Source organism: Contarinia nasturtii, unplaced genomic scaffold, assembly GCF_009176525.2.
Source record: "Contarinia nasturtii isolate CC-2019 unplaced genomic scaffold, AAFC_CNas_1.1 Cnas_scaffold_285, whole genome shotgun sequence".
Lineage (NCBI taxonomy): Eukaryota > Metazoa > Arthropoda > Insecta > Diptera > Cecidomyiidae > Contarinia > Contarinia nasturtii.
This window is the reverse complement of record NW_022197640.1, coordinates 5,499,753-5,515,457: the sequence shown is the minus strand read 5'-3', so window position 1 is coordinate 5,515,457 and position 15,705 is coordinate 5,499,753. Positions and strand designations below refer to the sequence as shown.

The window sequence follows — 15,705 nt, the reverse complement described above, 5'->3', positions numbered from 1 at the left end:
CCACATTTTGTAATGTCAACTAATGGACAGTTGACATTTAATAGAAACGTTGATTGCGTGAGGCACGTACCACATCAGATTCAGTGCCACAAATGCTGCCGCATGTACTAACACTATATGTATGATTATTATACTTTTAGCTAATTACTGTTTTGTTTATAATATTTTGGTGGAAGAAGAGGACGAAGAAGAGGAAACCGAAGAAGAAGAAGAAGAAAAAGCAGAAGCGAACGATTCAGTGTTATGCTGTTAAATGTAGCGACTTTTCGCGGTATATCATGTCATCAGAAATAATATATGTGTTGGGCGACTTTGGTGAGCGGTAAATAGTTTGTCGACAATGGGCGATAGGCGAAACTAACATGTGCGCACACATTAAGGGCATGTAATATGTACAGGATATGTGTAAAGTTAAATGTGTATGTCATGTGCCTCTCTCACTCTCACTCTTTGGCTATCATTCTGGCCTCTGCTCATGCGAGTGTAGAATTCCGTTATTTTTCATTTAAATAAATTTCAAGTTAGGTAAATGTGTGCTCGCACACCTTTGTTGAAGAGTGGCCTCGGCTGAAAAACGACTTTTCTGTCTGTTCACTTTAGACCAAGATAATTGACACAAAACAGCACGTATTACATTCACTCGAAAACATCTCCACAAACTAAGTCACACTTTTAATTTTTTTAGATACGAAATCCGTTTTATCAAAAAGAAAAGTCTTTCAAGAGTTTCTCGTTTCAAAGTTTTTTTTTTTTGGAGTATTTAATGAAAACAAAAACGGTATTTTTAAAACACATTAAAAAGAAACATAATTATTGTGAAGAAAAATGAGTGAATCAAGTGAAAAAACGGATTACACGAAAAAAGGAGATAAGCGTGGGATCTTACGTTTGGATATTAATAAACCTCGAAACTCGTCTGGCTCTGTTGAGTTTCGCAATCAACCAGAGCTCATCTCTGAGGTAACATCCATTTTGTTTCATTTGTTTAAAAAAAATGGGGACGTTAAAGGGATAAAGATGAGCTCAACATTTTGGACCATTAAAAAAAATTAAAAATTAAACATTAAATAAAGAATGACATTTATCACAAATTTCCGAATTAATGGCATAACTGAATGCCGCTTGGCGGCATGAATAAAAAGTTGATATGTTCAAACCAGAAGAACAGAGAGAAAGAGAGATAGAGAGAGAGAGAGAGAGAGAGAGAGAGAGAGGGAAAAGAGAAAAAAAATGCAATGAAAATAAATATATTCAGGAAATGTGTCCCCGGAGTGCCTTTCTTGAAATCGATGTGAAACCTACGTTTTATATTGATGTGAATGGTCTCAATTCAAATGACAACACAAAATATATTTAACAATAAAATAAATAGCACACCTTTCAATGTGAGTGTGTTTCATGATCAACATGCGATACAGCAGAAAATGGCATATTAGCTAAACATTGGAGTAAGTTTCTTAAGGTGCGGTCACATTGAGCATACAAATATTTCAACTCTTCGCTGCATTGATTTTCAAGTATAAAAGCTTATGAGAGAGATGTGTTCATGTGGACCGAATACTCAAATCGAATATTGTTGAATTGTGCATTTAAAAAAAGGTGCACAGAATGTTTGAATCATTAAATAAATGTAACGATATGAAACAATTTCGTCGATTCGAACAATCTTCGATGAACATATATTCCGTCGATAAAATGGAATTGCCATCATCTCATTTTATTTGATTTTTTTATTCATTTATTTTGGCGCAAGAGGGAAATGGTTCGATACATTTTGGAAAAACGGCAACCGAATTGTATAATATGAGCTTTGTTGTACTACGAAATTTTGAGGAAGGGAAAGAGTAGAAGTCATAGTTGACAATAAATTACATCATTGCTGCTATTTTGCTTTCGCCATTTCTTTGTTACTGCATCCAATTGTATTTCGTTGAAATTCTCGATTTCATTGTGGCTACGGTTCGCGGACATGCAATGCATATAAATTAAAAGTTTTGCGACGCTATTTTCTTTGTCAATGTTTTTGCAATGCCATATTTTATCAAATGCAAGATTCTCTCGCACTCTGAAATGTACAGTGACCATTGCCGTTGACATCGTGTTTATTTATGGGTCTCGTAACTAGCTGAATGCACATGATTTATGTCGTAATTGAATCACTTTTCAAATATTGTTTTTGAAATGTAAAAAATTAAACTAATTATGATGCGACAGTGATTTACCTTAGTGTCTGGCGACAAATCAGCTAGAAAATCAATTTCAACCAAAGAGTGCCACGGTTTATGGTTGCTTTGTCATATATGACAAATGGCGACATTGTAACTGGTCCGTTGAGAGGTAATTTTTTTCCTCGGTAATTGTCAAGGGATGATTTCCATAGTGCGTAGCACCAAACGCTTTTATGTGCTTTAAATTACGCATGATATCGTTCGAGTGGCATACCAGATTTATGCAAATGCAACGAAATTCTGAGGTGGGAATTCCACCACTTCAGTCGAAATTGAATGATTTTTTGTTACTGTTCAGATGATGGTGATGAATAGTTTTCGGCCTTGTTCGTAGGTTAGCAAACTGATGTCAAAAAAAAGAGGAAAAAGCTTTCTTTGAACACGGCATTCCGTTGGAGCAAACGGAAAGATGAGTATTAGTTACAAAAATCCAAACACCTCCAATCGACGAGTGTAACCGGGCACACTATATAATAGACGTTGGCACATTTGTATACGCAATGTGTGTGTATGTTTGTTCGCTCTATGTCAACGGAATGATAAGGCAACCAAATTTCGAAACTATATTTTACATTCGCACAAAAAGACACGAAACATGATATACTCCATAATTGGACACAAAAGAGAGATAGATATACACTTACACATACCCCTGAATACACACGAACACAATATCTTGATCGTGAATAATAATGAGACAAATTTGTTTCACTCTTTCTTTCATTCTCTCTTTCTTGTCATGTATTATATTATTTTATTTGACAATAACCACACCCAGTATTTGAGCAGACACTTTCACATTTAAGAGGCATGTACCCTTCAGCCAATAAAAAGAACTCTGTGCAAACGGTAATGAGATGAGTGGCAGTATTTTATTAGCTACTGATAAAAATGTAAACACAATTCATATTCGGCAATATATGTACGATTGGAAAATGGTTATTGGAAATGATTTTTGTTGTATTAAATCGTTGATAGATTGGGCAAGATTGTCGGAAAACTGAACAACGAATGATCACAGATCTTACGTAGGCTGTAATTCAACATTATGTATTTACTTACGTCGACCATAAAAGATGATTGCGAACATTACAAACAAATTGATTGCATTTATTTTATTTGTGACACCATCATTTCACAGTTGGTGTTGTATTTCATTTGAAGCAAATGCTTGCATGTCACAGTCATAATCTGATTAAAATTTTGTTCATTGAGATCTTCTTCTCAGCAGGCACTCATAATATGCGTGAGTGTGTTTTTTGTCACGATTTTAATTATTTCATCAATTTAGTTTGCTTTATGCTAAACTAAAGTTAAAATATTAAAATCCATAAGAATCAAGCTCATTTCAATATTTCCTATATTTTTACTCACCGTGAAAACTGATGACAACAAAAAATTCGAGTCCGTTGCGATGTGATACCATGCATACACACTCGAAAAGGATAGTGAACGAAAAGGATGTTTATATTATGAATCCTGATTAAGTGCGTGGAGTAGAAACATGTTTTTTTCACGCAAACGACATAAAAAGCACAGTAACCGTAGGGTCGAATTAAAAAAAAAACCAACGAATAACGAACATTTATTCAGCTTTATGATTTTTTGGGTCTGTTCAATCGAAACAAGCTTTGTGCAGAACATAAAGTGGCTATACGCATGAATAGAGTCATAGAACAGCAAAATGAACACTGTGTAAGGCGTCATATGTGTATGTCTCTCTTTTTTTGTGTGTTCCTTCTAACGTTCGTTTGTTCGTTCATCAGAGGAGCAGAACAAATATTACAAATACATGCATGAACAATATAATCGCTACTTATGGGAAATATTCGTATAAAAAAATAGTTTTCCTCTTACACACCCGATTATAGATACGTAGATGACTATTAAATGCTTTCTTATTATGAATATACAGAGTACACGCTATACACCACCAACCGAAGAAAAAACCACATGTATACGATCAATCAAATCGGATATTTTTCTGTATGTGCAGAAAAATAGCGAAATAAATGGAAATGGAAAGAGTGAGAGAGTGAGTGTGTGGGTGAGAGAGAGAGAGAGTGGAACGTTAACGGCAAACCAACAGACAACCGAAGCAGCGTCAAAAAAGTCAAGCACTATTGCGACTCAGAAACGAGGGCGAACCGTTAAAGGGAAAATTAGAAATAAAAGACGAATAAATTAATTCGACCAGTACAAGATATTGCTAAATAGAACACGATGTTCAGTTTGCGAATGACCTTTCTTTCGTGTAAAACACTTCCCATTCAATTGTATTCGATTCTATAATAGAAAATCACACTATTTTTTTCGTTGCTCGCGTTTTTTCTTTCAAATTATTTTATACAACACGCTCAACGGGATCGTTTGAACAAACAACAGTTTTTGAATTGTGTGTTTTTTTACAGAAGGAGAAGTTACAACGGTTTTAAAAATTACGTTTTCGCTCAACGACATTTAATCTATACATTTTATGCATTTAAAAAGATTACACACATCTTAAACGACTAACCAAACAACTGTGATGTAAAGTATTCGGAGTGTTTTACGTTTATTCTTTGGACCAAGCATTTATTTGTTAACATTAAAGTGAATATAGTGATCTTGGGCTTGTTTTTTTTGTAACATATTGACGTAAGTTTTAAGTTTAGATCAAACGGCGATCAATGAAAGAATCTTAAAATCAATTTGTGGAATGGAAAAGTGACATATTTTAAGAATTTTAAGAATTTTTGGCATCTTTCTTTTCACGTCCAGCTGGAAGAATTGTTTTTTTTTTTTTTTTTTTTTTTTGAGTAAAACTACAGAGAAAATGAAAATCGAAAAGTTCGCATGGAAATTCAAAAATTCGATATGAAATCTAGAAATTGTGATCGCTTTTGTTCCGTTATAAAGAGCATTAATGTGAATATGTCTATACGAAATTCAAAGAAAATTCGGTTATGTTTCTTGGCGTGAATGTTCGCGGATAAATTTTCCAACTGTCTCATAAGCTGGTTGTTGACTGTTGCGTTTTTTTGTGATGTTATTTTTTTTTTCTTTATGTCATCAACATAGAAAATTGCGTGTTCATTAGCTATTAATAAGATTATCATTCACCCCACTGCTCTTTCTACGATTCTACACACTTGGACAACGTCTTCTTTTCATTTTTTTGTTCATTATCTCTGTATGATGAAGTGTGTTGCCATTGGGATTTTTGTTTCGGTGTATGTAATGTACTAATCGGAAAATTAAAAGAACTTAAAGACTACAAAAAATCATTGTATGAGTAGGATTATAATCAATAAAAGCTCACTTGCTGCGTTCTACCGTTCATAACTGTTTCGTTTCAGTTTGTTCGGTTGGTTTTTTCGTCGTTTCTCTCCATTTTTCTTTTATTTCTCTCGCTCTCGCCACATAGTACCGATATTCTTCTATAAAGACGTAGTCCAATATAGAAAGAGTTAAAATTTATGCAATTGAATCGAAGGAAAATAAGGTCATTGCCTATAAGTGCATAATTTGTTTGTTGAAAATATTGAAAGCAATCAAATGAAAAGAGAAAGAAATTTTTTTTACCGCATCAATATTTAAACGATTGGTCAGTTTATATTTATGTACTTTGTGTATATATATATGCGTGTGTGTGTGATAATCATTGCAGGCTTCACCATCGCCACAGTCAACACAATTATCCGTGAAATGGGCCTTTCCAAAAGATAATAACGCTAAAGTTGAAAATGCAAGCGATGTGCAAGTGCGACCAGATCGAGTGTCAGGTTCAAGTGAAAAACGTGCGAAAAAGTAAATAATAAAATTGGATTACATTATTTTGTGTTGTGTTTTTGTTTTTCTTTAAATTTTCTCCACGACGTACAATGCACATTACAAAATCATCACATCAATGAGAAAAAAGTACTTTTTCGTTTTATTTTTATCACATTTTTTTTGCAGAAGTTTATCAGCCGACTATTTTGGATTTCAACCGTATTATGATCAGTATTACATGGAATCAATTGATGCTCCTGGTAAATTTGGTAGAAAGAACTAAAAACACACGGAATTCAGTCACATTTTTTGTTTTTCGTCTTCATCGCTTTCAATCGGAAGCTCAATTAACCATAGATTTCGCTTCGTCTTTTACTTTTATTGAACATATCGTTTTTTTTTTTCATGTCGTTGTTGCTTGTGCTCTCCTCGGAACCAATAACACACAGAATACATAAATTCTGAAGACGAAGACTATTCATTATCTCTATCGGCGGTGATACAAAGGCGTGCTAGCGTACGTGGTCGTAAAAAGGGTTACTATAGTCCAAGACGTGCATCAAGTCCAATGGGTCACGTAAGTGGTGTTTGTGGCATTCCTGCTGGTAATTCAATTGCTGTTAGCAAAGCCGATCGTCGTCGTTCTAGTGTTTACACAACCAGTTCGGGCGAGTAAGTGTCTTTATCATCATGTATGTACACTATGTAGTATCTTATTGCATTCAATATTCAATGGCTCTCGCATGCTTACATCAAACGGGAAAAAATGAACATTTGAACATGAAATATTGTTGATTAAACGACGAACATTTCACATAAGAATATTGAAATATTCAACATAAATGTGCCAGCCATTGAATGGATATGTATGATAGTGGAATATTATGTTTAATTTTGCATACTATACTGCGTGTATCTAGTTGTATGTGCAAATAAGCTTAAGCTACCAATAAAAGCATACACCAGTGCCGTCTTTTAACTTTCGCGAGCACAGTCCCTCACCGCTCCGGGCGTTTTTTTCCCAAATCTCGTTTTTTCTTTCTAAATAAAATGGTGACATTTGGACCGTAAAATTCATCATTTTGGGGTCAAACTGTGATATTTTAATTTTTTTACATTTTTTATTTGGTTCTTTTCCCTGAATCGAATGAGTGCCCCCTGATTACATTTGGTTAAATTTAAGATGGCACTGGCGTACATCGAAGTTTCATTCTATTTCACTGTTCATCATTTGACCATACACACAAACATTTCAAATTTGTATAAACTGGTTGAAATTCTATCAAGCTTTCGTCAATGTCATAAGTTCAAATCATCAAGTTTTCGATGATATTGCTCAGTACGTAATAACAGTACGTATTATCTTTTAATCTCGTTTTGTGAATGTTGGGTAAAATTGTAGAACGGTTATATCACTTGGAGATGGAGCCAACAATCAGGATTCAACGAAAGAGCAAATTTTCGAAAATATTCGATTGCACAAAGAAGTGTTACAATCGGTTAAAATGCAACCATGGAGTATGAGACGAAAACTGCGTCTCGTGCGACAAGTGAGTATTGATTTGCCTTTAATTTTGTTCATATTGTGTCATGCCATTTGCGGACATATTAAAAGCTTTGCATATCAATGGTTTTTAATTTTAATTTGTCTCAAAATACATTTGGAAAATTGTTTTAATAGGCCAGAGAGTATATTGCACGTCATGAAGGGGCATTACAGGAACGATTTGCTATGTCTCGAAGCACAAAAGATTTATGGGCTCGATTTAAAATCGTTTTAACAGTTGTAAGTGTCGAGTGTTAATAGCGAGGGAAAATAAGCGATTTATTTTTTCTTTCACTTCGGATCGAGTTGATTTTATCAAATTTTCGCAATTTCATGCAACGCATTGAATCCATTAATCCCTTCTCCAGAGGCGGTTGTAAACCCAGATCAGAAGCGATAGATAAAATCTACTGCTTAATATCCACATTCATTTCGAAATTCGATTAATTTCCGTTGCGTTTTTTTTTCTACTCTTTCTATCTATATCATTTCACCCGCCAATGGTTATTATTTTCTTTCGATTCAAATGATGCGAATCGATGTGCGGACACTTTGAAGAAATGGCAACACTTTCGACGAGAATTGGTTAATTTTTCCACACTGTTTGTTCCATGGCAACTTCGAATTAAAGAGATTGAATCACATTTTGGATCAGTAGTTGCATCCTACTTTACATTTTTACGATGGCTATTTTGGGTCAATATCGTATTAGCATTCACATTATCAACATTTGTTATTTTACCAGAGGTAAGCATATCGCTCTCATAGCATTATTATTTTCTTTTTCGCTGTGGTTCGTTCATCACTCATTTTTAATTTAAAAAAACATTTATTTATATTTCCCTTCAAATCGAAACGGTGGAACAAAAACTGTAGTTTCTTGCATCGGTTAGCAACGCTGAACAGTTGGATCATCGAAAAGTAATGTTGCCCGATGAGCTGGATAATGCCACCAAACTAAAAACATTTTTAAATTTCGAAGGTTATCTCAAGTATTCGCCATTATTTTATGGGTAGGCAACTTCGATTGATGCATTCAATTGATATTAGCAAACAAATAATTGTGTGATTTGTCATTTTTCTTCAGTTATTATTCAGACTATTCGGGAATTGCAAAGGGTGATAAGTACAATCTACCGTTGGCTTATTTCTTTGCCGGCGTTTCGGTGTATATTTATAGTTTTTGGGCAACATTGCGCAAGTAAAGTGTTGTTTTTATTTTTAATAATCAGAAATCAAATTGATTATGACGCCTGAGTGCATTATTTTACTAGTTTTTTTTTAATTATCTAACATTAACATACATTATAGAATGGCCGACAATTCAAGGATGTCAAAAATGTCGTCAAAAGAGGATGAATGCATATTTTCATGGAAACTATTTACTGGCTGGGATTATATGATTGGTAAAAAAAATCACATAAGAGACACCGAATTGTGTAAGGAATATGTGGTTATCGTTCTCTATGATTATTTATGTAGGTCATGCTGAAACCGCTCATAATCGCATCGCATCCGTCGTGTTGGGATTTAAGGAGGCTTTGCTTGAGGAAGCTGAAAAGAAGAAGGATAAACAAAAGTGAGTTTTATTCATCTTCATCTTCGACTCTTTCTCACCAGTCAGTAAAAATCGAAATAGCCAGAACAAAAATATGTTCATTATGCCGTCAGAAATTTGAATGAAAAATAAAATAAATATAAAATGATATTCTGCTTTTATTCATTGCAGTTGGGAGATTATTATGCGCAGAATTTTCGTAAATATTTTAATATTATGCTTGTTGGTGCTTTCAGCATGGGCTGTAGTTAATGTGGTCAGGCGGTAATGTGTTCATGATTTTACGTGAAAATATGCACCCTTTTCCGTTCGGATGAACGAATTTTTTTAAAATCCATTCGGTGTTTTTGTTTCCTCTGTCTGTGTAACATTCTTGTTGCCGGCACATTTTTTTTTTAGATCAGAAGGGGTCGATCCGAATAGCTCATATTGGCGTCAGAATGAAACTAGCTTTGTCATGACTGTGATTTCGTTTTTCTTTCCGCCATGCTTTGAAATTCTTGGCCTTTTGGAAAAATATCATCCACGAAAGCAATTGCGATGGCAATTGGGACGGTATGCACTTATATATATAACTGACTAGTTAACCACGATAGTATGTATCGCCATAACTTTCAAACTTCGAGTTGGATTTGGTGAAAGAAACGCATTGGGTGCAATTGTTTTCGCAAATAAGAGGAGACCCGAAAATGGCAAGTAGTCTTAAAATGGGAGTTAATTTGGTATATTTTTCTGCATCAAATGTGTTTGTTTTTTTCGAAGTTTGAAAAATGTGGTAAGACATATTTCGATTCGTTTGTTCCATTTTTGAGCATTTCTCTCATTTTATTACTTTCAGAATTATGTTATTAAATTTGCTGAATTTATTTTCGCTGATTTTTGCGATGTTCAAGAAAATTGACACAATCAATAAAAAACTGGATGATATGCGAAATGATTGTATGCCGAATAAAACTGGAACAGATGGAACAACGATGATTCCAAGCTTTGCCACCGACATAACCACAACCGCCACACTGTTCACATCAACAGCTAAAGCAATCGTCGAACTAGTGCCCACTGATTTAATAGCGGAACTCACAACAATCGCCAAGAATGCATTCAGCGATAATGGTAAAAGTGTAACAAAATGCGTTGAGGTTGTAGTGAATTGCTCAACAATTTCAAAAAATACAGTCACATCATTGGTGACAACACTTTTGATGGTAAACTTTACAACAACAGTTTTACCAGAAATTATGAAACAATTAAATAGCACCGAATTTGGCAGCACTAATCCCAATTGGGATTCCAGCATTTATGCCTCAAGCAGTTACAGCACTTTTGATGAAAATACCACTGATGCTGATTACAATTTTACCACATACAGCAGTAGTGGTAGTGTGTTTCCATTGGATAGCAGTACAATGAGTATTTTATTCAAAGATAATGATTTTGAGACCACGACGTCATCTTCAGATTATTATGATGATGAAAATTATGATGAATCCAGTACGTTTGAACCCGGTACGTTTGCTTTCAGTCATATTTTTCATATGACGAATTTTATGACGAATATTTTTCGATGTTATCAACAGAAGTGATGCAAAAGAAAAGTGAATGCCATTCATAAAACGTAGCAAATGGTCAAATGATAACACAACTAATTGGTATTTATATTCTAGATGAGGTTGGACGTTCCCAAAGGGATGTTATCAACGAACCGAACGATGGACGTAAAAGTGATTTTTCTTCATACGATTATCCATTGTATATGAGCAGCAGCAGCAGCACAACGAGTGGTCTTTATGAAAGCACAACGACAGATATGTACGATATGAGCACATTGATATCCACAACAGTGTCAACATTTCTACAAGATACAACTGAAACATTGGATCCGTACAATGCAACACTAATGTCAGAGCAGTTTACTGAATATATTACGACCGCAATTAGTACCGAAGATGATAGTTTTGATAGCACAACCGAGACATCCATTGACAAAAAATGTATCGACAACCCAAATGGTTCGTACATTAAACAGATTTGTAACGACATCGACACCGATTTAACAACAACACCAATGACTAATGAAAGCCCCATGGAAATGCGCTATCCACTAATAACACCGACACCAACGCCATACGATGGCAATGTGGCCACTTCATCAACCACAGCTGCTTCATTATCTAAAAATTCAACGAATTGCGTGCCACTCGCGCCAAGCAAAGACGACAAAATCACTTGCGTGCCAACCAAATATTTTGGCATCCAGTTAACAGAGAACATTGGTAATATGACCGAAACACATCAAAGAGAGTTGCGTGTCCTTTGCTGGGAAACAATTTTCGGTCAAGAATTGGTAAAATTGACGGTGCTCGATTTGATTTTTACGATTTTTGCCACGCTATTTATGGACTTTTTTCGCGCGCTTTTTGTTCGGTTCATGAATAAATGTTGGTGTTGGGACTTGGAAAAGAAATTTCCAAAAGTAAATAGAATGTTCAAACAATTTTAATAGCTTTGCACATTTTCATTTCCACAATTCTACACTTTGCATTCGTATCGTGCCCTCTATTTCGTCCATTTCAATTCATTTCTTTTTCATTGTTACAGTATGGTGATTTCAAAATTGCTGAAAATATTTTGCATTTGGTGAACAATCAAGGTCAAGTATGGATGGGAATGTTTTTTGCTCCTGGTCTCGCAATTTTAAACTTAGTTAAACTCGGAATTTTAATGTACTTTCGGTCTTGGGCCGTTCTTACATGCAACGTTCCACACGAAGTTATATTCAGGTTCTATATAGCATAATATTTGTATTTTATTTCCGATTTTTTTTCTCTTTTTCTTTTAAAACGCAATTTATATATTATTCAATGTTCACTCTTTTCGCATTTTCGACAGAGCTTCGCGTTCCAATAACTTTTATTTGGCATTATTGCTGACGATGTTGTTTTTGTGCGTGCTTCCTGTTAGCTACGCAATCGTTTGGATAGAACCATCATGGCATTGTGGTCCGTTTGCCCATCACGCACGCATCCATCGTGTCTTTACAGACACATTAAAAGACAGATTACCACCGTAAGAATATGTTGCCATTTTTGGTTCTGTCGCTTGTACTTTAATCGATAAGTTTTATTTTCGTAGAGATTTGCATACACCATTGGATATAATTGCATCGCCAAGCACCATAATTCCATTGTTGTTATTGTTGATCCTTATAATTTACTATTTGCTATCGTTGACTGGTGCACTTCGTGAAGCGAATCAAGATTTGAAGAATCAATTGCGTCGTGAGCGTCAAGAGGAGCGCAGAAAAATGTTGCAACGTGTTGTCAACGCAAAATTGGATGATAGCGGTGGCAATAATGCAATGGATCGATGGAGAAAGGTATTGGAAGCATCATCGCCAATCACACCAAATGCACCCGGTCAACCATCCGAACCGGATGAAGAAAAGATTAAGGCCAGACGTGAACTATTGGCCCGAATTATGAAAAAGGCATTGCGTAAGAGTTCAAATACATCGGATGATGAGAGTCATGTGGGCGATGATGGAGACGATGGTGATGAAACCGATACTGAACAACACGAACAACTGCCACATGATCAAGAGACTAGCATTGAAAAACGTACGCCCGTTAAACAAAAAAGATCAACCAATTTCATGGACGATAGAAAACCGGAAAGTTTTCAACTACAACAGCCGCCACAGCAACAATCGCGAAAACTATCGTTTACTCGAATGCGTGATATTGTTGAAATGTCACGACGTCGACCCAGCGAACAAGTGTCCGATGAAACGAGACTTATCAAATCCACTGTTGTTGAGGAAAAACCAAGGAAAAAATCGACAAAACCCGACGAAAAGTTCAAATTGCACGACGACGATTATAATAAAATGAATGTCGTATCCGAACGACGTGCATTGCGTCGTCAACAAAATGCACGAGAATCGGATGGAAGTTTATCGCTTCAAACGTCATTGCAAGATTCCGCCAATTATGACACTGCTCTCATAAATGAGAAGAATAAAATTACGGAAAAACAACATGCAACAAAAACAAAATCACCACCACCACCCATGAGCATAAGTCCGGAAATATTCAAATTTGATTCAGGCACCGAATGTGCACGAGAGTATAGTAGTAGTCGTGATATTGATGAAAGTGACACAGATCAAACGAGCTACAAGGAAATCACACAAGACACCATTGTAAAGCGACAAGGACATTTGTCAAAAGATAGTTCAAGTTCACTCTCAAAGAACGTATCGCCGACGACATCATTTCAAATACATTCATCGAAATGTCAAGAACCAATTTCATCAACAAATGTGGCGATGCCACGTGGTAATGTCGATCAACAACGAAAGGAACAAATGCATTCGACCACACCGCAACAATCACCATCACCGTCGGAGAAACTCAAACAAACGGATGATATACTAAACAAACCGATACGCAAATTAAATTCATTTTTAGCATTAGTGCGTGAAGCGGTGGCGGCAAAAAAACAAGAACAACACGACACCAATGATGATGCAAACCATCAACAGCCCGATTTACAATCGCGTGTAAAGACTTACATTGATGATTCAAATTCGGTGTCAATGTCGGAAAGTGTAAAAACAACCACCGAAACATCAACAGCGTCATCGAAAAATGCAACATATTTTGAATCAATCAGACGAAAACGTCATCAAGAACCACCAAAACCAAAGCGACAAGATTCACAAGGATCGATTTGGTCCGAAAATATACCGCAAATTTTAATTAGCAAATCGGAAAGTGATGAATGCATTCTTGAGAAAGATAATGACGAACAAGAATCTCGCTCAGACGAAAAATGTGCTAAGCACAAAGCACAATCAAAAGAGGAAAAAAATATTTAGTTGGCAACGAATACCCAAATCAAAAATATCAATTCAATTTCATTTTATTGCCACACACACACATACACACACACAGTATATAAAATATAGTAAATCTTAATAACTTCTTCAATAAATCTCTTAATTGCTGTAGTATTTATTTAATGAATGAAATGTATCGGTAAGCCGAACGCAAATAAGAATCACACACGCACATACATACTCACACACCTATATGGACACACAATTATAAAGACAAAAAAAACTTGTGAAATTGACATAAAATCGGCTTTGTTGAGAAATCATAAACCGAAATAAAAACGTTAGATTTAAAGGGAAAAAAATAATTATTATGTTGTGGGCACTGAACAAGATGTTAAAGGTTACACGCCATTTTTTTGATAAACGTTTGATTAAAAACAAATGTTGGTCGTTAAATTCTGTAGAGATTTTGTTCCTCTGGTGATATGTATGCCACATTAAATTATCGCATGTAATATTAAATTAAAAAAAAAATGTTTTCCTTGCGTTGCTCTCCCACCACCAAATATCATAATGTATTCCTTTTAATTTTCGGACTGAAATCTAATAAAGCATTTTGATTACCGTCATTCTCGATGAGTTTTATTTACTATCCGAAACGACCATTAATTTACAAATTAACCTGAATCAAACCGGAAATAAATGTAATAGTATCAATAGTTTGTTTGTACCATAAAAATTAGGTAAGTTGAAACGTCTATAACGTAGACAATGAATGGATATACATGTATAAGAAACCTTACAAATAATTTGTATTTGTAAAACCTTTCATATCGTACAGTTGATGGGATTTATCGAAAGTTTTCTGGTCTGAAGTCCATCTAGCGAAAAAAATACATTCCATTTTTTACTATCTATCTCTTCAAATTCAGCTGTTTGAATAGGAGTATTTTAAGAGATTAATTTCATTTATTTCATGATTTACTCATTGTGACTGTAGTCAACCTTATTCTATTTCAATGAAAATTAAATGTGTACAAAAATGTCGGTTGAAAAATCGAAAGAAAAAAAAACAGAACATTGCCATGTAGCTGATAAGAGAAATGAGATATAAGTTAGAAAAAATTTAACAACAACAACACATGAAATGATAAAGGAGGCTTACAGGCTTACTGTCTGTGACTATATGAATGAAATCTGATTTCGTCAATCGACTTGACTATTCTAACGATGCTCTGAGAACTTTTGGTAGACAACCGAATTGCTGATTAGACAGTAAAAAAATGTAAACTTCAAAAAGATTTTTTGAGTATTACCCACGCACACACAGAGATAGAGATACTTCACATGCCGTATTATTTGAATTTAAAAACGTTTGAATGCATTTGTTTATTCAAACAAATTCACTGGAGTGACGAAAAAAGAGATGAATTCGATCTCTTCAAACGTAAAACATCAAAGCAAATGCGCACATTTCTTTCGTTGGATTCAGTCTTTTTTCTTTCTCTCTCTCCCTCTCTCTCTCTGTGTTGTTTTGGTGCTGCATGATCCTGTGTATTGACGATGATTTTGTATTGCCGCTTGATTACATTTACATGCTACACGATTCGTTCGGTCGTTCGCAGTGATTCCATGAATGTATGCGGTATCGAATGCGTTTATGTAATTGCTTATTTTTTTACATGTTGCGTGCTGTTCGCTCTGCTGATCGATGTTCTATGTAGAATTTGCTTGTGTTTTATTTTTGTGTGTCTGGCATATTTTTGTGTGTGGCCACATA

At 35.0% G+C, this 15,705-nt stretch overlaps 1 protein-coding gene across 3 annotated transcripts; it reads left to right on the top strand.

The window, feature by feature from the left end:
• Window positions 1-719: 719 nt before the first annotated feature.
• Window positions 720-14,514, top strand: LOC116337754. 3 transcript variants are annotated; one of them, XM_031762614.1, is made up of 18 exons: window positions 720-960; window positions 5,878-6,017; window positions 6,168-6,241; window positions 6,431-6,653; window positions 7,384-7,531; window positions 7,663-7,767; window positions 8,086-8,274; window positions 8,404-8,540; window positions 8,615-8,728; window positions 8,839-8,933; window positions 9,010-9,106; window positions 9,257-9,349; window positions 9,485-9,640; window positions 9,924-10,591; window positions 10,750-11,558; window positions 11,684-11,865; window positions 11,975-12,151; window positions 12,218-14,514. In XM_031762614.1, exons 1-18 carry the CDS (start codon window positions 826-828, stop codon window positions 13,962-13,964), a joined length of 5,289 nt encoding a protein of 1,762 aa, XP_031618474.1. In that variant the 5' UTR covers window positions 720-825; the 3' UTR covers window positions 13,965-14,514. The 3 variants fall into 3 exon arrangements, with proteins under 3 accessions (XP_031618474.1, XP_031618475.1, XP_031618476.1); XM_031762615.1 differs by lacking the exon at window positions 720-960 and adding an exon at window positions 4,661-4,865; XM_031762616.1 differs by lacking the exon at window positions 720-960 and having other exon boundaries at window positions 5,977-6,007.
• The last annotated feature ends 1,191 nt before the right edge of the window (window positions 14,515-15,705 follow it).

Coding starts and splice junctions, on each gene's coding strand:
- LOC116337754 (XM_031762614.1), top strand. CDS start 826: ATGAGTGAATCAAGTGAAAAAACGGATTACACGAAAAAAGGAGATAAG. Junction 7,768..8,085: donor TTAAAATCGTTTTAACAGTT/GTAAGTGTCGAG, acceptor GACACTTTGAAG/AAATGGCAACACTTTCGACG. Junction 9,350..9,484: donor GTAGTTAATGTGGTCAGGCG/GTAATGTGTTCA, acceptor TTTTTTTTTTAG/ATCAGAAGGGGTCGATCCGA.